The following is a 26,382-nucleotide window of genomic DNA, read 5'->3' on the forward strand; positions in this document are numbered from 1 at the left end:
CACATGTCTGAAAGAAAGTAGGTTTTGTTGGCTCATGTAGTCATTTGCTTTTCCCCAGAGCTTTGGTCTAGTTGTAAAATGTTAAGTTGTGGCATAGTGCCATCAAAATGTTTGTATGGTTTAAAAGTAAGTTGTGGTGACATTTGACATTTGTAAATCGAGCAGGTTTTCTTACGTGTGCTAAAGAATTATTCCCTAAATAATGAGTCTTCTAGAGATAAGCAATCTCTTCTGCCAAAACAACATTCAGAGCAGGACTTAAGCGCACACACACACACACCGTGTTATGGCGGAGAGCAGTTGCAATTGGTTACAAAGACAATGGAGATTATATTTTGAGAAAAAGGCAGAGTAACCTTTAGAAAGTAGTGATTGAATAATATTGCCTAATATGCAAAAAGCATTTACTCATAAATATATTCACACACAAGCCCGCAGCCAGGCTGAACATGCGTTATCTCTGTGCAGAGTAGTGCTAGATCTCTTGGGTTTATTAGGAAAAATACGTGATTTCATTGTTAATGTGAGCCGGGATGTGTGTCTCTTTACTGTTGTCCCATCGTGGTGTAAAAGCATCAAGACAAATCATGTTTTCATTGTATAAATAGAATGTAGATGGTTTTAAAACTGTGTTTTAGGGAGAGCCCAATCTTTTGGCCATTTTCTCTGTCTTTAACTGTATTTAACGGCAGTGTTGCAGCGTAAGCCTCTTGTTTACTTAGAGCGCAGCTGTTTTCTGACATTGCAGTAACTTTGCCAGGGCTGATGCCAAGCTGTTGACTTCTAAGCCTCAGTTCCTGGTTGCTCCTGACAATAGTTTGTTCGCTGGAGAACTGTGTCCAGCAGGCCTTTGAGGGAACCTTCATTGCTGGCCACCATCCCCTGTGTGTGCTTGTTCCCCTTGTTCAGCTGTGTCTTGGCTACTTGGTTTCTCAGCACCTACCTGGACTCCACATTCAAGCTCAAAGGAATAAATGTATGGGGTCATATTTTCATTTTCTTTTTTTTTTCCTTTTAATTCTTATATATAAGAAGGATGAATAGGACCCCCTCAGTGGCTAAGCAATGTAGACCTTTGGTACAAAAGAGATAGCTGTCCCTTTAAGAAGATGCTACTTTGAGAATGCATATCCTGTAGTTTAAGTCCTTATTCCTGCTCTGCTTGCTTCGAATCTGGCTTATTTTCTGAATGTGATTGTGATAAACTTCCCAATATATAACTGTGGGGAGAAAGAGCCCTGCTAATGGTTAATTATGCTTAGTTCTGTGTGTTTGTGGGTTTTAGTTATTCCCTTTATCGTAACAGGAGTGAATTCCTCTCTGAACATCACCCAGGAACACTGAGCAGAGAGCTCCCTGGTCTGTTTGTAGCCTCCGGTGTATTCCTGCAGTTATTTCCTTGCCTCTCAGTAGCACTTGCTTCCCAACACTGTATATTGCTGTAACCAAAGTGGCCTTCTATAGAAAAGCACCTTTATGAGCTTCAGCTTCTATAGAGACAAGTCTCACTAATGACTTAGAAGTCTGTGTAAAAATGCTACAGGTCAAGATGAGTGGGTTCCTTGAGAATGCTGTTTGGCTGCCAGATTGTAATGTCTACATACATCTACATGTGCCTCCATGCAGCAGAATAAGAAACTCTTTTACATTTCTCCTAGAAGCAGCACTCTCAAACTCTGCCTGCATGTTTCTCACACGTGGGTGGACCCCAGCCTCTGCATTCTGGGCCCTCACAACAAACAGCCCTAGTATCCCCAGCTCTGGTCTTAGCACTTGCCAGGAGGTGTGGGGTTTCTTTCCTGTCTGCCACAGGAAACCCTCATCTGGATCATGGGGTAGCTGAGAGAAGCCTCCATTCAGCTTGTGTTTCCTTCTCAGTTAGAGGAAAGGAAGAATTGTCCTGGTGAGTCTCCTGCTGACAGCTGAACCTTTTCTCTGAACCTTTTTGGCCTGTCTTTCATGTCTTCCATAAAGGCATCTCTTTGGTGCTCTGTGCTGATCTGTGCTACTCTATAGATGTCCAACTGGAACGCTTACTGCCTTACCCCTAGGCTCCATCCTGCCTCATGCCCCACAGGGATCAGCCTTGTTCTTAAAACCTGTGAACCTCTTTTGGATCTTAAGCTTCTCTTTGAGAATTTGGTGAGAGCTTTAAGTCCTCTTTTATGGACATCATATGCATGTGGTTTTACCTGCCCTGGGTTGGGTACTGCCTCTTAAACCATATCTAAACAGGAAATGAAACATGATGTTGCTGGGCAGTAGTGGCGCACGCCTTTAGTCCTAGCACTTGGGAGGCAGAGGCAGGCAGATTTCTGAGTTTGAGACCAGCCTGCTCTACAGAGTGAGTTCCAGGACAGCCAGGGCTATACAGAGAAACCCTGTCTCAAAAAACAAAAACAAAAACAAAAAAACCAACAACAACAACAAATAAAATAAAGAAAAGAAAAAAGAACCATGATGTTAATTAAGTAAGCCATGCATTCTTACCATCAGAGCTATTGTAAGTTGCCCTGAAAGATTTCTGGTGGCCATTTCTCAGCATGGAGCTCTGTGATCTCTATCCCATTAAATCTTTGGAAGAAAGAAGCAGGGTGTGCATGGGAGGAGGTGGCAGGTGAGTAGTGGGGCATGTGATTATGAAGATATAAACACCTTTCTTATGTAAGGAACCCCGAGGAGATGATCTTCTCTCTTCCTAGTTTGACAACAGCACTGCTACTTTGCACGTTTCCCAGCGTCTTTCTCTTCATACTGCAGCTGAGGAAACTCATTGTAGTAAGTAGTCATTTTCTTCATACTAGTGGGGTTTGCTTGTTTCCTTCCAAGTCAGGGCTCTGTGTAGCCCTGGCTGTCATGGAACCTGCTCAGTCTGTCCTTGAACTCAGAGATCTGCCTGCCTCTTCCTCCTGAGTGCTGGGATTAAAGGACTGTGCCACCACTGCCTGGCCAAATCTAGTGTTTTTAATACTGACTTTAAAATACAAATGTTAATATTTAAGGGAAAACTGAACCTAACTACGACAGTTAGGGTTGTAGGAATGGACCATGGCTCTTCAGCAAAACACAGTGCATTTGCTTTCAGTCACCTTATGGGCAGGGGCTCATTTCCTCTATTTTAAAGTCTTAAAATGGAATCAGGAGATAGAAACCTGTATAGTACAATGTAATTATATTGTTACATGCACAGCAATAATAGAACATTCAAGGTTACCTAGTCCTGAAATCTAATTTCTGTAGCTTGTCTCTCTTTTTATTGAATCTGTTCTTTATTGTACAGAATATAATTAGCTTATAATCTTGGTACCTACAAGTATTTTTCCTTTTGTAATCTTTCTCATGGTAGATTGTATTTTGGCCACATTCATATTTATACTTGTAAGTTTAGTTTCATGAGATGAATGTTAATGAAGTCATACTCTGTCTCTTCTGGTCAGGTACAGTCTCCTTTGTCTTTCATTTTCTGTAATCTCAAAGTAGAAATGATATGTCAGGACTTTATTCAATGTCTGAGCATCAAATTAAACAAACCCAATTTTCCACAACATTTGATTTTGAGCCAAGGTAAGTGCTGTTTCCTTGAGATTCTAGGTATTCTAGCACTGGGTGATGGGAACAAGCTCTTTATTTCTTCATGAGGTGATGTGTCATATCAGACTTGGAATTAATTATCCTATTTAACCCTCTCTAATACTCCAGGAAGGAGAGTGCCCCCTCTCTGTTACTAGTGCTAACAAAATAATCAGATAGAAATGATAGTAAACAATTAAAAAGGCAAACCTCTTTGATCTTTCTCCGTGGCAGAGACCGTAGCATTGCTGTTTCAGGCATTTCTTTATGGTGTTTCCTTTTAGGCTGCAGGCATAACCGGTGGTTTCCATACTGGTGTTTGTATCGTAACAGATTCCTAGTCTACTACGTTGGTTCACTTTGTGCCTCGGGAATGAACGTTTCCCATGCCATTAATTTCCCTGTCAGTGTTTCAATGATTTTAGCTGTGTTAAAATGACTTCTCATCCAAATGCATTTGACTGTAAGCTGAGTAGGAGTGGTAGGCTGATGGCTCAATGTCCATGCACCGAAGAAGAACCTGGGAGCAGATTGCAGGCTGGGAGTGATGGCCGCTGTAGACTACCTGTTTCTGCCTGTTTCTGGCAGAGTCGGTTCAGCAGAGGGCCAGTTTGCATTGGGAGGTTTGTCTTCTGAAAGTGCTGTCAGTACCAGGCTTTTGGAAGTTGAAATCATTTTCTAGTTGGTGAAGTTAAGCTATTAAAAGACAAATTGTGTGCTATCTATCGTCAGTTCCTGAGTGAGGAAGACACTTTCCAGCAGATACCACCATGGCTTTCAGGCCCCCAGTTCAGACCGTGCTTCCAACTAAGGTCAGTGATTCTATGAGTCACTTGTCACCAACCTTCTATAACCCGCAAGCAGTCCTAGGTCATCATTAGCTTTCTTTTGAATATTTAGTATGTTCGGCATTGGTGTGTCTCACTCTGGCTTTTTGAATTGGAGACTGAAGTTGATGCACAGATCCATATAGGATAAACTTTGATTCAGTTTGACAGTTGTTCCTTCTCATATATATCCCCACCCTCAGTAACACTATTTTTGTTATTGTTTTGAAAAGTACTCATGACCCCGTTCTCTCCTTGCACATTTAAAAAAATGTTATAGGATTATAGGATTGTTATAGGATTGTCAAGTCAAGATATTATTTATTGTAGAAATAAGAGTCCATTTCTTAAAACTCTACACAATTGTTTTTATTGAAGCTACATGTGGAAACTATATTTAAGGCCAGATACTAAATAAAATCTCGTCTACTTGAGATATTTTGAGGTATTTCTCTCTTATTGGACAATGTAAATGATGACATTTCCCTTCTTGTTTTGATAGCTGGAATGCCAAGAACCAGAAGTTACCCGTGGTCTGATTCATTCTGCTCACTCCTAGTTTCTGTGTTCTCTTCGCTAATGCATACTTTTCCTGACCTGATATGACTGGTTATTTTATATAATTTAGCAAAAGCTACTTCATACCCTTTGTAGATTGGGGTAGGACATAAACACACAGACAGTTTTCTGATAATTGTTGCCTTTTTAGTATATTATCAACACTCCATTCCTTCAGAGTATTTGTAGCATCTCGTTTTATAATCACACTAACCTTGTAGAAGTGCCTCCTAGGTGGCTGTAAATATGAAAGAGATATTTTCTGCCTTACGAAACGGCCTTATGAAGTATTTTGTCCACACCCAGGATTCTCAACTGCTTTGCCTGGCATATACTATGCTGGAGTGGTCAGAAAGTCATTTTGTGACAGTTTTTCATGTAGTGAAGAGTCTGTCTCTGATCCCATGCAGGTAAATTAATTTGAGGTACACAAGCGTCAGATGACACACAGTTAACTTCCCAGTAAATTTCTTAGCTGTATTTTATGACCTGATTAAGAAGACAGGACGAAGATATGCTATTCTCTTACTTTCTTCTGTTTCATGGGCAACTCCTTAAACCATAAAGGTGCTCGCTCCTTATACCAGCACCACCCCCCAAATATTCCATTAATTGTCAACAGCTCTTAATAGTTTTAAAAAAATAAACTAGTGACCACCCTCTTGCCTTACTTCTAGTTTCTTGTCCCCAGCCTGACATTCAAAAAAAAATTATTTTGCCAGAATTCATATTTAGTTGAAGGACTTTATCTAACCACTCAGGACAAAGGCAATATTTCCCCATTTCTTTTAAATAGGACAGTGTAGTTTCTAGGTAAAGAATAACTTATATTGGACACTTTATTGTGAAAAACTGAGCCATTACCAAAATTCGAAGCCGTCCCAGGAGTGGCATTACTAACAGATGTGTTAATTGAAACAAGGGATGAATACATGATACAGACGGGGTGAAGAGAGTATGGAACTTTTGAGAAATCTGTGTATTCCATAATTCTCTCCACCCAAAGTAGACTGTATTTAATTCTTTTTTCAAATGCACATTCTGTTTGCTTAAATCTACATCTGCTACTAGCTTTGAACATTGCCCGGAACGTATGTGCGGCTTGGCAGCGAGTCTCACTATGAAAAAGCAAGTACAGAATAAAGTTTGTCTTGCTAAATCGTCAGAGACTGAGTGCTCCTTGACATCCCATGGTGCTGCAGGGAGAGAGACTTGTGATTGTTCTCTTTAACGCCCTCTTTAAAGCCGCAATGCCTGATCAGATAGGAGAGCTCTGTGCATTACACTTTGACAATATGAAAATGGTTGCTGAAGTCATTAGTTTGTTTCAGGGCCATTGTGTGATTTTGCTTGTTTTTAAGGCCATTTGCATCTTCTGATTGGGTTTTCCCCTTTGCTGTGAAGTGTGTGCTATATCACTATGTCTGCCTCCTTGCTTGATCTGAGCCAGCATTTAATGACAACTCAATCTTGACCAAGTTTCAAATAGTAACATAAAATGTAATGTCTTGGGAGTCTGACTTCACATTGACTCTGGCACCTAAAAGCCTCTGGAAGTAGTAGTCTTCCACTTAATGGCTTACTGGTAGTGCTCTGTTACAGTGCTGGAGTACGAGGAGCCACGGGGACTCCTCATTGTAGCTTCTGGGGTTTGTCTGCTGCGCTTTATGAGTCAGATGCCATTACTCCACATCCCCAGCAAGATTCTCTGAAGGGGAGGCGCCCTAGGCAAATTGAAGTCACAACTGTGGTAGATGGTTTTTGTAAAATCAGTTCCCTAACTGTGATTAGCTTGTTGGAGTTATTGTGAGCTGGGTAATGTGCAGGCCATTTGTGGAGTCAGACTAGGAGATGATCAGTATGGACTAGTTCTTTTCTTGTGCCTAGACTTGGGTTGATTTTATATAATTTTGTCAAGACAGTAGGCCTTTCATTTGTAAACTTCCAGTTACTTTGGTCCTGAGTGTAGAGGGAGAGAGCCAGCTCCTTGGCTTCTACAATGCAAAATACATACAATAAACACTTTAGAAAGATGATAAAGAAGAGGTATTTTAGATGAGTAACTGAAGGTGTAAGGAGATGGTTAATAATTCTAGAGTGACAGTTCTATGGTCCATATGGTAGGCTGCCGGAGTAACTCCAGACACAGCAGGTCAGTATAAAATATCATGTTGTTTTCAGGGTTCTTTGATTTAAAAATAAAACAAAAGGAAGCCCTGGGAATGTGGACTTTTGAAGGAGTAGTTCCTGGGCACTCCGCCTCAGGGCATTTGTAGCTGTGAGCACTTGAATTCAACTCTTGCAGAAAAGGTGCCTAAAAAAGTGAAGGTGAGGATAGTGGGGCCAGACCAGGACCGTATGAGCGTGGTTATACGTGGCTCTCTGTTGCCTGCAAAGGCCTGGTGAGTTAAGGCCTTGGTAGAGGTTGAAGGGATTTTTTTCAACTTGAAAGCCCCCTCATATTTAGGCAGCACTTCCCTTGTATCCGAGTGTAGCTTTTATATTAGTAATTTTGAGTTGGCTTGGTGGTAACTACCAGTTTGTCTGCAAAGTTTTTATTTGCTGCTTCTCGGTTGGTTAGGTATGTGCCTTGATCTAAAATGTTAATTACATTTTATTTGCAGTGTGGAGGAGGTAGGGGTGTGTGAGTGTGCATCTGTGGCGATCAGAGAACAACTTGGGTCTCTCCTTCCATACTCTGGGTCCCAGGGATAGAACTCAGATTCCATCAGGTTTGGCAGCAGGTGCCCTTACCTGCTGAGCCAACTCAGAACTGCTGATCCTTACCTTCTGACTGTTTTTTTGAGCTAAGAATACTTTCTTCCCCAAACTGTTGAAATAGAGTTCTAAACCCTTCTGTTGAACACTATTATCAGTTTAAAAGTAGTTCCTCTTCAGAAGGACTTTCTCTTTGCCATGTTTCCCTGGGAAATTTCCAGGAACACGGGGCTAGTAATTCACAAGTGAATACCACTGGATGGCTGCTCCCATAGGGAAACTTTGCACCCAATATGGACATGTGTAACCAGGGTCCAGCTTTGAGAAATTGCCAGCTTGTTGCTTCACTGGTCTGAATTAGCGCAGCAGTGGCGAGATGTAGCTCTCTATTAAGGGCCTTTTTTCTTTTCCTTTTATTTCTTTGGACTTGGCTCTCTTTCTTCTGTTGTGAGCCACTCTCTGCATAGGAATGGCTAGGTGTGGGGTAAGAACCCAGTCACAGTTCCCAAAGCTGTGGGCTCTAACTTGGCCTCACCCACATAATCCGAGTCTTCTCTGTTTATCTGTGGTTTATAGCTTAAAAGGATTCTGCTCTCACCTTATCTGCTCACTGTTGATGGACTAGCAGAGCCACAAAAGATTGTTAACCTAGCAATCAAAATCCACAGTGGCCATTCTTGTTACCTATAAAACTTACTGACTTACTCATCAGCACTTCATGGTTTGTTTCTTTGTGCCTACTGCAAGTCCTTAGAAGAAGATGGCTGCCTGCTGATGTGCAACCTTAACTGAGTTGACTGAGTGGCTGCTGGAAAGCTTAATGGTGCCCTGTGCTGCTTGCTTCTACTTAGCTTTAGCAGCAAAGGTCTTGAAAAATTGGGTGGGTAAGGACCACTATGTCAATGTTAGAACAAGGACAGTCCTTAAGCATCTGCAGAGAGATACTCAGTTCACAGGGCTGTTTGTGAGCCCTGTCTGTTCCTTAGCTTGGACACTGCAGAAGCACCACTTTCTGAGCTTGACCCACGTGACCTCTCAGAGAGCATGTGCTTTGGACTGGGCCTCTCTCATCTTCACACAAGAGCTCCAGCCTCACAGTTAAAGACTAATCTTTATTATTTCTGTGTTATACCTCCACAGACCTTTTCAAATGGCAGTGTGTTTAGTTTGTTACTTGTTTTAGAGGCAGAGGGTTCCTTTGTAGCCCAGGCTGGCCTCAAACTTAAGATGGATCCTTTTGCTTATCTCTCTAAGTGGTACCATACAAAATGTGATTTAAGAATTCTCAGTTCTTCTGTACTGAGGCATATAAAGTTTGCAAGTCCAATTGGCCTCTTTCCAGTGATGGCCGACTAGGCCATCTTTTGATACATATGCAGCTCAAGAGCTCCCGGGGTACTGGTTAGTTCATATTGTTGTTTCACCTATAGGGTTGCAGATCTCTTTAGCTCCTTGGGTATTTTCTCTAGCTCCTGCATTGGGAGCCCTGTGATCCATCCACTAGCTGACTGTGAGCATCCACTTCTGTGTTTGCTAGGCCCCGGCATAGTCTCACAAGAGACAGCTATATCAGGGTCCTTTCAGCAAGTGGGAGTGGGGGGGGGAAGGGTATGGGGGACTTTTGGGATAGCATTGGAAATGTAAATGAGGAAAATACCTAATAAAAATATTTTTTTAAAAATGAACAAAGTGTCAATTTGTCCTGAAAAAAAAAAAAGAATTCTCAATTCTTAACATTAGGTGATGAACTCAATTATGAGGATAGGTAATGAACTGACACTTACAGAATGGGCCAAGCACAGGCTCGTTGTATAGTAATGAAATTCCAGAATACTGGAATGTTTTGTTTGTTTTGGGGTTTTTATGTAGATCAGGATTGCCTTCTTCAGCTCTCTTGATCTCTTGTCTCTGCTTCCCAAGTGCTGAGATTGCAGGCATGCAGCACATATATGGCTTACATTGGAATTTCTGAAAGTAGTTGTGTTGAGTTACTTTTCTTTGTTCCTAGCCCTTTCATTTTTGTATTCATTTCAGGTAGGTAGGTGATTTGTGAAGGAGAATCTTGGTCATTCTCTATGGTGATGAAGAGGGACTTGTGTTCCCTTGTTCCTTCCCGTGATAATCAGGTCTCCTATTTTTAGTTCCCAAATTTATTTATGCATACAGCAGCCTTGGGGCTTGTATCTATGGCTTGTCTAGTTTACAGAAGAGCTTCATCTTCATTAGTCTTCTTGGAGGTCCTGTGGACTAGGGAAGAGTTGGGGAAGCTGGACATTTGCTGCTGATCTTGGAATGTCTTAACCCCCTGCGAGGTATTCTGAAAATGCTTTTATAAAGTCCACTTTATCCAGGCTATTTGAGGAGAGTCTTAGCAAGCTTATAGAGTACCCCCCCCCCAATATATTTTAAGTCCTAGTGCATGCCTGCTTTAGCTAATAGACAAGTCATTGTTTGTAATTAGCATATCCAGTGAACAACGTGGAGTCCTAGCATTTTGACTGGGATGAGTTCTCAGATGCCTTTAGAAATGGGGAAACCGAAGATCAGAGAGAACAAGAACCCCACAGGGAAAATGTCAGCACTGGCAGGAGCCCTCCAGCTCTTTTTTTTCCTCCTACTGTTCCCAGTTGGCAGATGGCACTAAGGTTTAGCTGCTCACTAGCAGATGTGTGGTAGATGCTGGCCATCTTATACTTAGGCTCAGTTATTCAGAATGCATTGTTTTTAATGATATTTGTTCTGTTGATTGTTCGATAATTTCTTCCATCTCTCTACTTTCAATTTAAAACAACCTCGCAAATTTAGTTTTAGCTCCCATTGTACTGATATCATTAGGGCTTTGTAAGTTAAATTTGATTAAAATTAGCCATTAACTTAAGAGTATCATAGCTAGAGACTGCTTCCTCCAGGGTATCATTATATGTAAACTAGATAGTCTGGGTTGTGGCTTATTTACTCTTCTGTAGGTTAAGTAGGTAGGGGTTGAACCGAAGGCTTTCCTTGTGCTAAGAGGGTTCTTTACCACTGCCTCCAGCCCTGGTTGTGGTGTTTTAAACTGTGGTTTAAAATATAACATAAGACCTTGTTTTCACATATCATTTATAAAATTGCAAAAATAACAGGATTTATAAAGTGTGTAGCATATTAATATCACCCTCTGCTGTAACTTTTAACTTTTTATTTTATATGTATGAGTGTTTTGAGTACATGGTATATGTACCACTTGCATGCATGGTGCTCACAGAGTTCAGAAAGGGTATCAGATCCCATGGAAATGGAGTTTGGGATGGTTTTGTAAACCACCTTGTGGTGCTGGAAACTGAACCCAGTTTCTCTTCACGATAGCAAGTGCACTAAACTGCTGAGCCATTTCCAGAGCCATACCTGTAAAAAGAAAAGAAAGGACAACAGAAGTAACATGGCCAAAGGGTAGTGGCCTTCCATCCACATGGAAGAGAGATGCTTGCACTTGTGTGCATCTTGACAGCACACAGTATCCATCTCTGTCACATTCCTGTGGAGTTGAAGTGTGCTCCTTCCAGGTGTAATAAGAGCACTTTGGGGCTTTTCTTTAGACAGTTTCTCCGTAGGTGAAGAGTTTGCAATGATCTTCTAGTCCTTGAAATAAAATATAATTTCTTTGCCCAATAATGTGTTGAAAAACATTATAATCTGAGTCCTGTTTGCTTTTGAAATTTTGAAAATTCTTTTTTTTTTTTTTTTTTTTTTTTTTTTAGTTATCAGATCTAGTTAAGCTGTGTGGCTAATCTATGCAGCCCTGCGTCCATTCTTCATTATAGAAATAGCTGGGGTAGTGAGTTGACTATAAAACTTTCCTCTTTATTTTCTGTTTGATGCATATTGTTAGGCTATGGTGCTTATTTTAAAAGATTCATTTACTTACATGTGTGTGCATGATGTATAAGTGTGTTTCTTGGGGTATGTGTGTGTGCTGAGGGTGTCTAGTCCACGAGAAGTGTAGTTGCATGCAGGTAGTTGAGAGCCAGCTGACATAGCTGCTGGGAACTAAACTCCGTTCCCTTAACCTTTGAGCTATTTCTCCAGCCTTGTATTGCTTTTTAATGTCATCTACTATCTTATGAATTTATACCTCTTTTTCTAGTAATACTGCTTTAAATGAATAATATAGTCATTAATTAAACAGGAGAAAACGTCATCCGGCCTTTCAGTTGTATACATGGTGATTAGTACAACCAGTCTAGTGTAAAATGTCCTCTGTTAACACAAACAAGTGCAAAGAGAAGAGAATGCTTTTTTAAAATAATATAGTCCATGCAGTAGGGGGCACTAGATGAAGGCAAAATGGATTCTTCTGTTGAGTTAGCTGTAGCCTGTGTCTGGTTCGTATGTAAGAGATGTGGTCATTGTTTCCCTTCATTGTTGTCTTGATGGATTTAGTTCTTAGTTCCAAACACTATGTGTGAAGGAGACAATAACTAACTTAATTCAGACGAAACTATCACAGTCTAATAGTTGTACACCTTTTCCTTACACATTTACTGTTCTTTGGAGTTTTAGGAAAGAGAAGTACGGGCAACAGTTGATAATTCCTTATTTAGAATACGTCATTAAAATTGTGTTTTTAATACCTTTTAAAAACAAAATGGAATTTTGTTAAAGAGAAAATGGAAAAGACCAATTATTTGAAGTGATTTGAAAACTTTGGTGGTGGTGGTGGGGTGTGTGTGTGTGTGTGTGTGTGTGCGTGTGTATGTATAAAATGGATATAATTAACCAATAGCTAATGTTTGTGGCATCATTACATGCTTGGGTTTTTTTTTTTTTAATTCCTTTCTGATCTGTCCTCCAGTACAGTATCAGATGGAGATGATGCGCAGCCTTCGCCATGTCAACATCGATCACCTCCACGTGGGCTGGTATCAGTCCACATATTACGGCTCCTTCGTTACCCGGGCGCTTCTGGATTCTCAGTTCAGCTACCAGCACGCCATTGAAGAGTCTGTCGTCCTCATTTATGGTTAGTAGGAGGCTCCTTTATTATTCTTTTCCTCCCTTAATATTATTGCTACTATTTTTGCTTTCTGTCTTTCTGCCTCTTGGAGCAGCCTGGCAGGCCTTCTCAAGTAAACATCAGCCCCACGCTGCAGCAGCCTCAGCAGCAGCTAAGTCTAGACAGGGTTTCCTTCTTTCTGTTTATTTTTCTTGCTATCAGAGCCCTGATGTGTACGTTTTGGAATGCTGGAGTAGCTGCTTCGTTTTTCCCCCCTCTCCCTCCCTCCTTGCAGGAGCTGGTGGAATGAGACCAGATGTCTAACAAACTCCCATTGCTGGAGTGTCTGGTTCTGTACACGACTGACCAATCATAATACAGCATGCCAAGTTTTCTGTCTCTTTTTTCTTTCTCTCTCTCTCTCTTTTTCCCCTTTTCTTCTTCTTTTTTTTTTAACCTCTGACAGCAGCGTACAAAACCTGGACTGTTTCTTCGCACAAAGATTTTTTTCTTTTCGGCCTATTTAATGGTGTTTCCTCAAGCTCTCCAGACCAGATGTTCTGTGCTGTATCAGAACCGTAGGCAATTTAACAGCTTTATAGCCTCCCCCTCCCCAAACACTCACAGTTTGCCATATCTGGCAGACTCGCATATAGTTTCCAGCTGAGAAGTAAATGTAACGTCCTGAGTATCTGTCAGAAAAAATACTAATGAATACGATCAATCTTATGAGCTGCCCCGAAATTGTTTCAGTGTGTTAGCAATTGGATTACAGAGAGAACAAGTTGTTAAAGTGCACTTATATTGGCTGGAAACATTGCATCATCAGACCTTGATGAATTTTCCACTTGCTTCAATCTATTTTGGTTTTCATTTTATCACCTATTGCTAAAAGTTTCACTGTGTTGAATTTCAGACAACATGAATGTTAACACAGGTTTTAGGCGAACATTGGCTCTCCAGAGCAGTTATCATGCAGCAAGTGCTAAGCTCCCTTCCTTGTGGAGTGTTTAAGCAGTCAGTTTTGACAAAACTTATTTCCCTAAAACTATAACGACACTTTGCGATAGCACTTTGACTTAGTGGTTTGGTTTTTACAATCTGCTTTAATGAAGAACTGTGAACAGTGCTCACTGGGATGGATACATTTTGTTCCCAGGGCTATTCCTTTTAAATTTATTGATTAAAGGGCTATAGAAGTATTCACAGAGATTTTTCTATGCTTAATATTCATGAGTATTTTTCTCTTATTTACACAAAATCTGTAGAATTAATCATATATTTAATTTTCAACAAGTTTACTGGTTCTGCTTGAGGGATAGATTTGAAGGTATCCTAGCTAGATTTTGACTGTATTCTGGTTTTAATCAGCTTCAGATTATCCTGATTATTTAGTTTGGTCTTCATATGTCAAAGCTGTGTGATTAGTAGCAGTGTGCCCAGAACTAGTACTATATGAGTGCTAGTGACAACATTCTCAGTAATAGCTTTCTCTTTTCCTTTTTTGAGATCCCATAAAAACTGCCCAAGGATCTCTCTCGCTGAAGGCATACAGACTGACTCCGAAACTGATGGAAGTTTGTAAAGAGAAGGACTTTTCCCCTGAAGCGTAAGTGTTGCAGGCCCGTGAGGCATGTGGTAAATGACTTAGAGTTGTTTTGTGTGTGTGTTTTTACGGATTTCAGTTTGCCCGGTGTGCTGAGTCCTTGGCTGGGCTGGAGTAGTGCTGTGTGGGTGGTTTCTGCAGCAGGCAGGTGCCACCTGATCTCTCCTCCTCCTCCTCCTCCGAGGTGAAGCTCTTCTGTAGGCAAGTCTCGTCTGCGCTTTTCACTCCGCTGGGTGCAGTTAGTGGGAAGTAAGCAGCCCGTGTACCCAGCACGTCATAGATGGTGGAGTGCACGGAGGGGGAAGAGTGGTTAGCTACTACCAGACTGCAAGCTGCAGCCTGCTCCTGCACCCCGTGCTGTCCTCTTAGACACATAGAAACAGTTCAGGGATGCAGAGGGCAAAAGTGGGCGTAATTAACTGTTCTGTGATCTGGCTTCATAGTATGGGAATATTGTTTTCAAAAAAAATTTACAATTCTTCTGTAATTGTGAATTTTTTATTTCATATGAAACTTCATGTTGGACTAGTTTCCCATTGACTCCTAAAAATGTGTAGATTCTTAGAAGACAAGCTGAGTCTCGAAGAGTTCTAAGTGTGGAGCTGTAGCCAGGCTAAGAAATAAGAGAGGCTGTGCTCTGCCAGTATAAGTCTCCTGTGGCTGCTCTCTTGGAAGCACCCTTCTGTGGTGTAGAGGGCACTGCCCTTTGGACCTGCTTTAAGTGTGCATTATATCAGGTACCTCACAGTGGCATGTCAGAGTCACTGAAAAGTTAAGAATTCCTGACTGTAAAGAATAAACGGTTTTTTTTTTTTTTTCCATTTGTTCGTTGTATTTTGTCCCTTATTTTCTGGGCTTTCAGCTCAGATTCATACCACTTTCAAAGTTACTCAAATCACTGGACTTGGGTTTGACAATCACTCCTCACCCCCAAGCCGTTAGAAGCACTAATGAAACAGAGCCTATGGAGGGTGCCTGTAATTGGGTAAAATGTATGAATTACTCAATTTAGCATTCTGTTCTGACCACTGGCCTCAAGTATTTTTAACGTGCTTCACAGATTGAAAAAGGCAAGCATCACCTTTGAGCACATGTTTGAAGAAGTGCCGATTGTAATTAAAAACTCACATCTGATCAATGTCCTTATGTGGGAACTTGAGAAGAAGTCAGCTGTGGCGGATAAGCACGAATTGCTCAGTCTTGCTAGCAGGTAAGTGACCCTGCCTAATGGAAGTCTTTTTTTTTTTTTTTTTTTTTTTAAATAATGCAAACTTTTTTGTATACTTTCCTGTGAAATAAGGAAAAATGACTGAGAAACACTTTGAGGTGACTAGAGTAAATGCAACAGCACGCACTGTCCTCCCCCCCACCCCCAAAGTCCCTGCTAAAAACCCGCAGGACGATCACTGTTGTCATTGTGGCCGTGGTAGGGTAAATGCTAGGGAGAAGTTGCTGAGACTTAGTTTGCTGTTGCTTGCTGTACTGGATCCCCAGAGACTCACTTGTTCAGGAGCAGGAAGAGGTGCTTCTCTTTACTGCTCGGCCCTCCCTTGTTCAGATGGAGACTTCCCGAAGACTTGAGTTAGTGAGAGTATTTGACCAGGGTTAGCACATCTGACTGTTACTGTTAGAAAGAGCAGTGAATATGCAATTTCCTCTAGTGTGACTGTTTGTCTTAGCTAACCAGTGGGCAAGATCATACTGATTGAGATGTCCCACAACGAATTGTTGCCTTTCTGGACTTACTGTTGATCTATCTCCCTGACTTCCCCAATTTCTTGCTCCTTTTTTGTTCTACAGTCCCAAGGATTGAGCCCAGGAGCTCACACATGTTGGGCCTGGCACTGAGGGACTGCTTCAGTCCGTCTTCCTTTCCGTAGAGGTGTCAGAGTCACAAGCAGCTTCTCTTACATTCCGACCAAGTCTTATTTGTGATTTTCTTTTCTGATGGGAAGAGGTACCAGCAGACTTGTACTGTAAAATGACCAGACGGCGGAAATAATCAGTTGGCTGAAAGAGTTTCCCTCTCAACACTGACGGGTCATACTGTGTAGCTTAGGTACTCAGATCTGCCTCAGACTTCCAGGTGCTGGAATTAGTTTTGAGCTGAACTTCAATTATTTATCAGATTTGTAGTTATCATTCAATATGAACTAGTAAGGACAATGAACACTTTGGAATTATGAGAAGAACAAAGGACTGGAGACCACGGTTTTCCATGTTCTTCGTGAGTAACACCATGATTCAGGTAGCATCGTTTCCCATAATCCATCATAAAGGCCTTGAAGGGCAACAATATGGAAACCTAAGGGTGACCAGAATGCTAAAAGGTACGGCTAGATTTCACAGCGCCAAAGAGCGCACTGTTTAGATGCAAAGGCACTTCCCTAACAGCCCTTATACTTGCCTGCTTGAGAAGATCAATGTTCTCTTCTGTTTTCACAAAGGGACTTGGTGCATCTGTATTTACGTAGCAAGCTAAGGACCCTCTTTAACAGCGTGGGAGGTTACAGTTTGATCTATTGGTATACAGTTGTGTAATAATTTTAAATTTACTATACAAAAACGTTTCCTTATATAATTCACATCTTCACGTCTACCCAGGCATTCTATATTGAACATACAGAACAACACAGCCTTTGTGTAGCTTTGAGGTCACCAGTGAGTCTGTCTGTAATTTCTGTCTTTCCAGAGCAACCATTGTAATAGCCATGAATATTATCCTAACTTGTCCTATCACTAAAAATCCTCAAATTATAGTTTTATCCTCTGTATTGTTGGGACTCTGAAAGAGAGGCTTTCTGCTTTCCCTGTGAAATTGTTTAAAGGGTAAATTAGTGTTTTTGCTGGGGACGCGGGGGGTGGGGAGTATGACTGATGCCTGCTGTTGTATACCTGTGGACTCTTTGTGTGGAGCCAGGTCTCACACTGCCATGGAGTAACAGAATCCTCTCTCACAGTAGCAGCATAACATAACATGATGATACCTAGATATTCTCTCTCTCTCTCTCTCTCTCTCTCTCTCTCTCTCTCTCTCTCTCTCTCTCTCTCTTTCTTCCTTTTTACAGTTTCTTTCTTAGATACTAGGTTTATTTTCTCTTTTATGACCTATATGTAGGTATCAGTTCTTTTATTTAGAATTAGTTTGTTTTACAAATGTACAGTTCCTTTTGTTCAGAGTCTTAATTTTTTACATTTTACTAAAGGGGTGTTCTAGATCAGTATTTTAGTTTTAACATTTGCAGGGCACAGGCCTTGAGCTTTTCACATGTGAAAAACAATCCTATTTCCTTTTTTTAGATTGTAAACTAGAGGTGAGTATGCTATATTAAGGATAATAAGCACGAACTGATACTGTGGCGAGAGCTGACTTCACTGTCTTGGTTCACATCTGTTTAAGTTATCTACTTTCACTTCTTTGTTTCTTGGCAATAAAAGGCAGGGCTGTATTATAGAAACTCCTCACAGGAACTCCTGTTTCCATATACTGGCTAAACCAATACTGAAAAGATTTCCCCAGAAAATTGCTCCTGGTGATGGAACTGGTTTTTCTGTGAGTGGAATTTTTAATTCCTGATGCCCATATACTGTGTGGTTTTTTGAGTGTTTCTAATGGATTGCGATTCTAAAGACCATTATTGTAATATATGTGTTTGCAGCATCTTTGAAGTCTGCATACCCATGGTTATGCTAGTCTTTTACTATAATTGGATATACTTCTCAGAGCACTTGAAAGACATCGGTGGAAAGGAAGATTAAGAAACTAGGGAGGGTGATATTTGTCTTCCCCTTTCCTCCTCGTGTGTGTGTGTGTGTGTGTGTGTCTGTCTGTGTGTGTCTGTGTGTGTCTGTGTGTACACGTGCAGTCAGGGCAGAGATGTCAGGTCTCTCTGGAACTTGAGATACAGGTTATTGTGAGCCACCCTAGATAAGTGCTGGTAACAGTTGAACTAATGCTCCAGTCCCAGAAAGGCCCATTTTAACTTTCTTGCTAAAATGAGTGTAGCAGGTTTCCAGGGCTGAAGGTCCAGCTACAGGCGATAGCATCTCTGCCTTTAGCAGTCGCTCTCTGGCTCTGTGCCAGTGCTCGGCTGTGGGGTTGGTGAACTTCTCTCTCCCTGTGCCCTGCAGTTAGGAGTATGTGTTACTGAGCAACCGGTCATGATGGTGTTTCATATACTTGCCATAGCTCTGTTCTTTCACTCTTAAATCATTTGTCCCCCAGGCTTTGTACCCTGCCCCAATCATGACTTGATGAGCTGAAGGACACTGAGGGTTTGTCTTCCATGTAGATTGTTCATTTCCTAGTGTTCCTAGTGTACCGTCATAGCCAGGCTTCCCTGTACGGAAAGAATCACCTGGGCTTTATGCTGCTGTTCTCCAGCTTTCCACTGTTTGTGGTGCTTACGTTCTTTTCTCCCCATTAATTTATTTATTCACTTTGCACCCTATCATACCCCCACTGCCTGTCACATCAGGAGCAGGTACATCCTTTCCCACTGAGGCCCAGTCAGGCTGTCCGGCTAGGGGAGTGGGATCCAATGGCAGACAACAAGAGACAGCCCTGCTTTAATTGTTCGGGGATGTTTAAGTTTCTCGGTAGGATTTTCTGTCGCTGTCGCTGTCGCTGTCTCTGTCTCTGTCTCCTCACTTCCCACTACCCTCACACTCATTGAATGTTGGTGTTTTAAAACTTGTCAGGCTGGGCAGTGGTGGCGCACGCCTTTAATCCCAGCACTTGGGAAGCAGAGACAGGCGGTTTCTGAGTTCGAAGCCAGTCTGGTCTACAAAGTGACTTCCAGGCAGCCAGGACTATACAGAGAAACTGTGTCTCGAAAAAAACAAAAATAACCCCCCCCCCCAAAAAAAAAAAAAAAAACCAACAACAACAACTTGTCACTGTGTCCTGGACATACTCTGTGCTGAGTACTGTTGCAGTTCTCATTGGAACTCCTTTGGGTTCTATTAATGTGACAGTTATTCGTGAACTCTCCTGCTTATCCATCCAATGTCACTGTTCGTCTGGATCCATCTGCCCCACGTACATTGAGAACTGACTTCATCTTACTGCCATGAACTTCAACTTTAAGCTAGAACTTCATTATCTTTCCTGACTTTGCTGGGTCCCATTGTCTTTAGACAGAGCTCAAGATTGCAAAGTTCTGAGGCAGGACTGCTGCTCACCTCAGGATGTCAGTGCTTGCCCAGAGGTCTTTGTAGAATGACTCCTGCCTGTCTGCACTGCCGTAATGCTCATGTCTTGGTTCTGAGTGTATTCCTCTGTCCTCCTGAGCTAATCACTGCTCCAAAGTGCATCTTTGTCACACCGGGGTCCCAGCACACTGCTTTTGCCAAGTACCTATAGTATGCCTTTGCACTCTTCCTTTTCCAAAGCCCAAACTGTAGCTGTCAGATAATCTGGGAAGGTCTCCCGTTGTCCTCTCTGGCCATCTTTTATAAGCATTTGTTGTACATCTGCTACAGTGCCTCACCATGCTTATGTGCCTATCTCTTTACTCTCTCTCTCTGTGCAGTGTGTTAAGGGCATGGTGTCCTACAGTCTGATCCTTATTGGCTACTAAGAGAAACCCTCTCCTTTCTCATTCTGTACCATATGCCCAAACAAACACTTGAGTATAGATGGATTAAAGTCAAACTATTAAGACATTAGAAAACAGCAACAAATACCCAATTCTCGAATTTTTTCAAGTTAAAAAGTAGTTCAAAAATTCTAATGGAATGCTATAAATATAAATTGAGTATTAGTATTAAAGGAGCACTTGAAGCCAGATGGTGACCCATGACTAAAATGCCCACACCAGGGAGATAGAGGCAGGAAGATGGGAGATGGGGGGGGGGGCTGATTTAACAAGGTCAACATGGGCTCCATGACACCCTGGGAAAAGAGGCAAATGGGAGTGGGGAGGACTGGGGAAGATAGATTAGGTAGCTGGAGTTGCAAGTCAGGGTTGTCTGAGAACTGCTTGACGGGATTGAAAGGTAGCTTTATTCACACACACACACACCTCACACACACACAGAGACACACACACCCCTCATACACATACACACCCCTCATTCTATTATAATACTGTTTAAGGAAAAAAACCTCAACATTTCTAATTTTCTGATCCCCAATAGAATCCATAATTTAGTTACGTTTACTCTGATTTGGTTCTAAGTTTCCCATCCTGTTTCTTCCTTAACTGGTTGGCTGCTCAAACCAGGACACCGAGCCACCAGCACTCTGCTCCTCTATAATGCCCCCATATGCATAACTGCAGCAAAGATCTACTCACATTGCTGTATGCTCACTGCTGCTGTGCTTGGTCAGGCTAATGCTCTTTCTCTGGTCTGGCATATCATTGTGTGTATGTGTACATGTACACATACTTACATATGTATGTATGTATACATACACATGTTCAGCAGCTTTGTTTTGTAGTTGGTTTTTCGAGATTCTTTCTCTGTGTGGTCATGACTGTCCTAGAACTCAATCTGTAGACCAGGCTGGCATCAAACTCAAGAGATGTGTGTCTCTGCCTCCCAAGCTTGCAGTTAAATGTGTGTACCACTACACCTGGCACACATTCCGTGTTGTTACGAAAGACATAACTCCTTGGTGGTGCCTTTTTAGAGGAAGCAGGTTAGTCTTTCATTGGCCAGGACACTTTCACATTGTTGCTGAGAAGATGCATTCACACAGACCACATGGTGGGGTTGGAGGGGAGCTTCGATGCCACAGGGCTCCTTGGGTGGTTTTTATTTTTACATCAAATGGAGTTGAAAATGCCTATTTCTTGCCTGTCTCGGGCCTTCATCACTTGTACTTATCTTTTCTCTAGAATGTTTGTTGGCATTGCTAACTCCTAATGCTCTGTTTTCAGCCTGTCATCTCCTCAGAGAGATTCTGACATGCTATCTAAAGCATGTCCTCAGCTCTCCACATTTATAGGTCCAGCAAAGATAGAGATGTGTGTGTGTCTCATTTAGTGCTGTCTCTCTGTTGCCTATAGCTGAGACTGGCAAGTAATAAACTTTAGCAAATATCTGTCTGTCTGAAGTTAGTGACTGGGAGTACTGCTTGTCAGCCAGCGGCTGTTGGAGTGTGTGTGTCTATCAGTTGTCCAGGCTTCCTTGAAGCTGCAGATGATTGCAGGCAGCAGTGGGGTAGATGCGGTCTTTCTGTCAGTTATTATCACTGCTTTGTAAGATGTTAGTACCTGAACTGATAGGCGTATAAGAGCCCACCTACTGGAAATCTAGGAATGGGGAGAGGCAAAGAGATGATCTGCTCTGCAGAGCAAATGCTCTCGTTGTGTTTAGAGCCTGCTGGGTAAGAAGTGCAGTTGGAGGAGCTTTAATTGTTTACGTGTTCTTTCTGGTGACTGCTAATGTCAAGTCTCTGGGGCATGAGGAAAGGTTTTAAGAAAAGAAGTTCAGGAATATAGAATTTAAATGAAACTCTCCTTATAAATTCTCACTAGATATGCTAAACAGTTCTTGGCCTTCACCCCTATGCTTTGAGAAGAGATGGAGCTACTGCAGGCACTCCTGGGTTATGCTTGAGGCTGACTAGGAGGCTTTCTAGCAAGGTCTCCCTGCTGGCCACCCTTACATAGGTGTGGGCTCCTCACGCTAACAAAAGGCAAGTTCAGCTACCATCTGGAACCGTGCGAGCGCCTGCCGTGCAGCAAGCAGAAGAATGACATGGGGATGTGCTTACCTTTCAGCAATCATCTGGGGAAGAATCTCCAGCTGCTGATGGACCGGGTGGATGAAATGAGCCAGGACATAATCAAATACAACACATACATGCGGAACACCAGTAAACAGCAGCAGCAGAAACATCAGGTTGGTATGGAGAACTCGGCAGTCACCCGAGTTTAGGTGCAGTATTTCAGGAGTCTCCTTCAGAATTGTTGGGAAACCAACCGTTGACTGCTAGCTAACCTAGTGGCTGTCATGTTTTAAAAGGATATTCTTTGTGTCATATGAGTTATTTACACCTGCCACTTAAAATACCTGACTTACAGAGAGCTGATCTATTAAGCCCAGGGTGCAGTGCCAAGGTTATGCAAATAGGTGATACATTATTGAGAAAATCAGAGGCAGAAGAGATCCACAGTGCCACAGCTCATTTCTTCACTAACTGTAATTGGTTTGGTAGTGGCTCGTTGCGGCATACTTAGCGATCTTCAGTTCATTTAAAAACTGAGCAATTGTGATTAAGAGCAAGCAGTTTTGATAGGAAAGAATAGACCAACTGCTGTGAAATAGATAGTATGGTACAGATAAAAATCCTAAGATTACCTAGAGATTCTCATATGCACACACAGAGTCTTATTGTTTTTGCCTTTAACCTTTTCTTTATTCATGTTACCTGATGATGACGACGACGAGGCTTTCACAGTGTCTTGTAATACTGTTTTCATTATTCAATATGTTGTTTCTGTAATACTGTTTTCATTACTCAAGTGTTCTTAGCCTTTGATTCATAGATAAGTTGACTTCAGAATGTTTATCTATGAAAATCGTGCTTCCATATGACCACTATGTTAAAAGATACTATAAAGGAGATGCTGTTAAACCTCTGTCTGTAAGCACAGCTAAGGGAGTTCTGAGAGTATTGTATTTAAAAAGTTTTAGCATCAGTTTTACATATATAGTGAATTTAAGATACATGTTCTTGCCACTTTTGAAAGAAGATAAAAATATATATATCCTGGCAGAGGCCTGGTGGGGCTTGAACAGTTTGGAGAGGTCCTCCTCAGGGAGTGGGGGCTCGCCCAACAGGAGAATATGCAGCAACAGGAGATATATCTATCTGTACAGTGTTTTTGTTTTCTTTTGTTAACTAAACACGTGGCAGATAGTCCCGGACAAACTGTGGAGCAGAGGATGGGACCCTGGTTTGATTTCATTCCCGTAGAGAAAGGGCTCACATGCATATCAGATTTACTAAGAGTCTTATGCATACTTTCCAAGAACATGAATGCACTGGGATCTTACATTGATGTTTGTGTTTACTGACACTGCTCGGAATCCCTTCTAGGTTTGTATCGGTACCCCTTGTCCTATAAGATGACAGCAAGTTACGCTTCTTTAGAACTGATTTTCATAGGGATCCAAGGTCCCTGGTGGTTTCTCCTTAACCCAGCCTTATAATCTGCTGCTGTGACAAGCCATTTCATTGTATCAGCGTATGGTTTCATTGTTAATCAGTGTCTGAGTGTGTCACCGCTCCCTTGACAGAGGCATCAGGAAATGTGTATAATTTGGAAGTGTTGTGTGAGCTAGTGTGTGCTAAGGAATAGGTGAGACAAAGAACAATAGTAGAACAAGAAAGCAAAGGTAGCAGCATCAGCGGAGGCACCATACTGGTGTCTCATTGTTGACAGTATTTTGGGTCAGTAGAATAATTTTTTACTTAGTTGTTAATGTTGGGATAAATAACCTTCCCCTTTGTCTAAAGTGTTAACATGTCACTGGCAAATCATGTCCCTCCAAGGCCCTTTGTTGTCAAGCCTGTCTTGAAGGTAGATGTAGGCTCTTAGTACAGTGACATCGGAACTGATGAAAAATAAGATCTCTTTATTGGCTGCCATATTGAGCTTCACAGTAACCAGCTACTAAACATTGTCATTTATGGAAGCTCTGTCTGGAATTCAGAGCTTCTGGATTTGCTCTGTGGAGGTGGGGAGGAGCAAGCTCCCGCACATGCTTGTTTCTCCATTGAGAAAAATAATCACATGGTTTTCTCTTTGATTGCAGTATCAGCAGCGTCGCCAACAGGAGAATATGCAGCGACAGAGTCGAGGCGAGCCCCCGCTCCCTGAGGAGGACCTCTCTAAACTCTTCAAGCCCCACCAGGCCCCTGCCAGGATGGATTCACTGCTCATTGCAGGTATGACCTGCCACGGACACATGTGGCTTCTTGTCTTCTTCAGGGGAGAATTTCCTAAACAGCGTCATAAGTGGTAAGAGTTTAATCTGTGTCTCATACCTCTAGCCCTTTGTGTCTTGGATTCTTTAGGGCTTCACTTGGTATGTACTTATCTAAACATGTCTGGGCTGACATGCTTTCTAAACTAGGTTTTATGTGAGACGTCTTTCGTGGAAACCTAGAATTGAAGCCCCTTTCATCCATTCTCATGAGTTTCTAATGTGAGGAAAACACTGCTCTTTTTTTGACTATGGCAGTACAGAAAAGAACCTCCTTTGTGGATGCTGGGGCTTGGCATCCCCTTTTAGTGGATTCATGCATGGTTTTGCTTGTTTTGAAGTAGGGTCCCACTGTGTAGCCTCACTCACTGGCCTCCAGAGAGGCAGTCGAGGGTGTGTGCCACCACTGCTTTGTATTTATATGTTGTATATATATTTTAGTTGGCAGTATTTTTGTAGAAATTAGGTTGAAGGAGATTTTTAGTTTGCTACCATCTGTGGGAACTGAATTAGAGTGAGATATTAAAGCTTGTCCTCCACTTAACTCGAGAGGGTGAAACTCAGGTTCCTAAAACTGCGGATATACATTGAGACTTGATGGAGATACCATGGACACAGTGGTGAAGGTGTCTGTGGGGGGAGGGTTCCTCATGCTTCCTCTTAATTCATGGTCTTCCTCAAGGACCTGTAACCTGTACTGCTCCCTGTGCTGTCCCCTCAGCTGTCTTAGCATGCTGTAGCTCTGATCTCAGTAGTCAGCCAGCTGTTGGCAGAGAGCTAAGAAGCAGGGTGTGTGGCTGACGGTGATTAAGTAGGTGCTGTTTTTCTTCATTCTTAGGTCCTGTAGACTGGAAGATAGATTCTTTGCAAAAGACATATTCTTTATCTCTTGTGGAAAACAATACCCCCCTGGGTTGCTTTTTCTTTAGTGTATTCTTGGTTTAAAACAAAATACAAGTGATTGTGGTTTTGACATTCTAGGTCATTTTTCAGTTTGCTGAACATTAATTATGCTTTCTCTTTCTCAAATATGCAGGCCAGATTAACACTTACTGCCAGAACATCAAGGAGTTCACTGCCCAAAACTTAGGCAAACTCTTCATGGCGCAGGCTCTTCAAGAATACAATAACTAAGAAAAGGAGACTTCCTGAGAAGACATTGAGTGGACAGACTGGTGAGAGTCCACAAGAGCACACTTGGAAACACGTATTTCTGTGCTGCAAAGCAATGGAGGGGAGGCGCACTGTGCCGTCACTGCTGGAGAGGTTTTCTAGCCAATAATAAAACTTTAATTGGTTGTTCAGTTGCCTTTGTGTGTATTTATGGTGTTTCAATTTCTTCATTTCCAAAAAGATGAAAGAAGTCTTGACCAGACTCAGCTCGCTCTTAGTGCGTGCGCCTGTGGCAGTCTCTGCTGTCCTCTCCCTTCCCACCCTTTCTGAGCTGCTGGGCCGTTTTCATCCTCTCTGCTCTGGAGGCCTGTGGGTGCGTTCTGTCCTTGCAGAGGTGTCCTTCATTCCCAGGCTTGGAAGAATTTGCCTTTATTTGACTTTTCCCTTTCTTCAAGTGATAGACACCAATGTCCATATTCATAGACTACTGAGCGTACGAATTTTAAAGGTCATTTTATTAGATTATTTTGTATATTTGTTTAGGACTTGATATTTATCTTCCTGTATTACAAAGTATTGTGTTACCACCAACTGTTGTACACGCAGGAAGAAAACTGAGGAGAATACATTTAGGATACAAAATAGATTTGAATAATTTTATATACCAAGCATGGTGGCAGCCACTTATAAATTATCTTAGTACTCAGGCAGGAGGCTCGTTAGTGTAAGAGCTACATATCTGAAAGATTATTGAAGATTTCACTTTTGTTTAGCACCACAATTAGCTAGGGAAGAGATTTGTCATCTATGAGACGATTACAATACTCTAGACAATCCAGGGTGTGAGGTTGTTTGTTGAGTTTTACCTTTAAAAGCTTAGGACCTTGAACATTCTAGAGACCAAGTATCTAATTATGTGTGTCATTACTTACCTAAATTCCTAAGGAATGGGACTGCTAGCCAAGAGGCTTATAACATTTAAAGACCTTTTAGCTGTGTATCCAGATTGCCTTTGAGAAAGGTTCCTCTTTGGATACAGCTTACAGGTAGAGAGAGAACTTGCCAAGCAAGCA

General features: G+C 41.8%; 1 protein-coding gene across 1 annotated transcript in view; it reads left to right on the forward strand.

The window, feature by feature from the left end:
• Positions 1 to 25,503, forward strand: part of Eif3h (eukaryotic translation initiation factor 3 subunit H) — an 87,529-nt gene extending 62,026 nt beyond the window's left edge. The window contains exons 3-8 of the mRNA XM_021183034.1: positions 12,505 to 12,672; positions 14,155 to 14,254; positions 15,312 to 15,461; positions 21,985 to 22,105; positions 24,026 to 24,158; positions 25,233 to 25,503. Coding sequence (XP_021038693.1) covers positions 12,505 to 12,672; positions 14,155 to 14,254; positions 15,312 to 15,461; positions 21,985 to 22,105; positions 24,026 to 24,158; positions 25,233 to 25,330 — 770 coding nt within the window. The 3' untranslated portion in view covers positions 25,331 to 25,503. The remainder of the gene's footprint in view (positions 1 to 12,504; positions 12,673 to 14,154; positions 14,255 to 15,311; positions 15,462 to 21,984; positions 22,106 to 24,025; positions 24,159 to 25,232) is intronic.
• Positions 25,504 to 26,382: the final 879 nt, after the last annotated feature.

Source organism: Mus caroli, unplaced genomic scaffold (assembly GCF_978045245.1).
Source record: "Mus caroli unplaced genomic scaffold, Mus_caroli_1 scaffold_16, whole genome shotgun sequence".
NCBI lineage: Eukaryota > Metazoa > Chordata > Mammalia > Rodentia > Muridae > Mus > Mus caroli.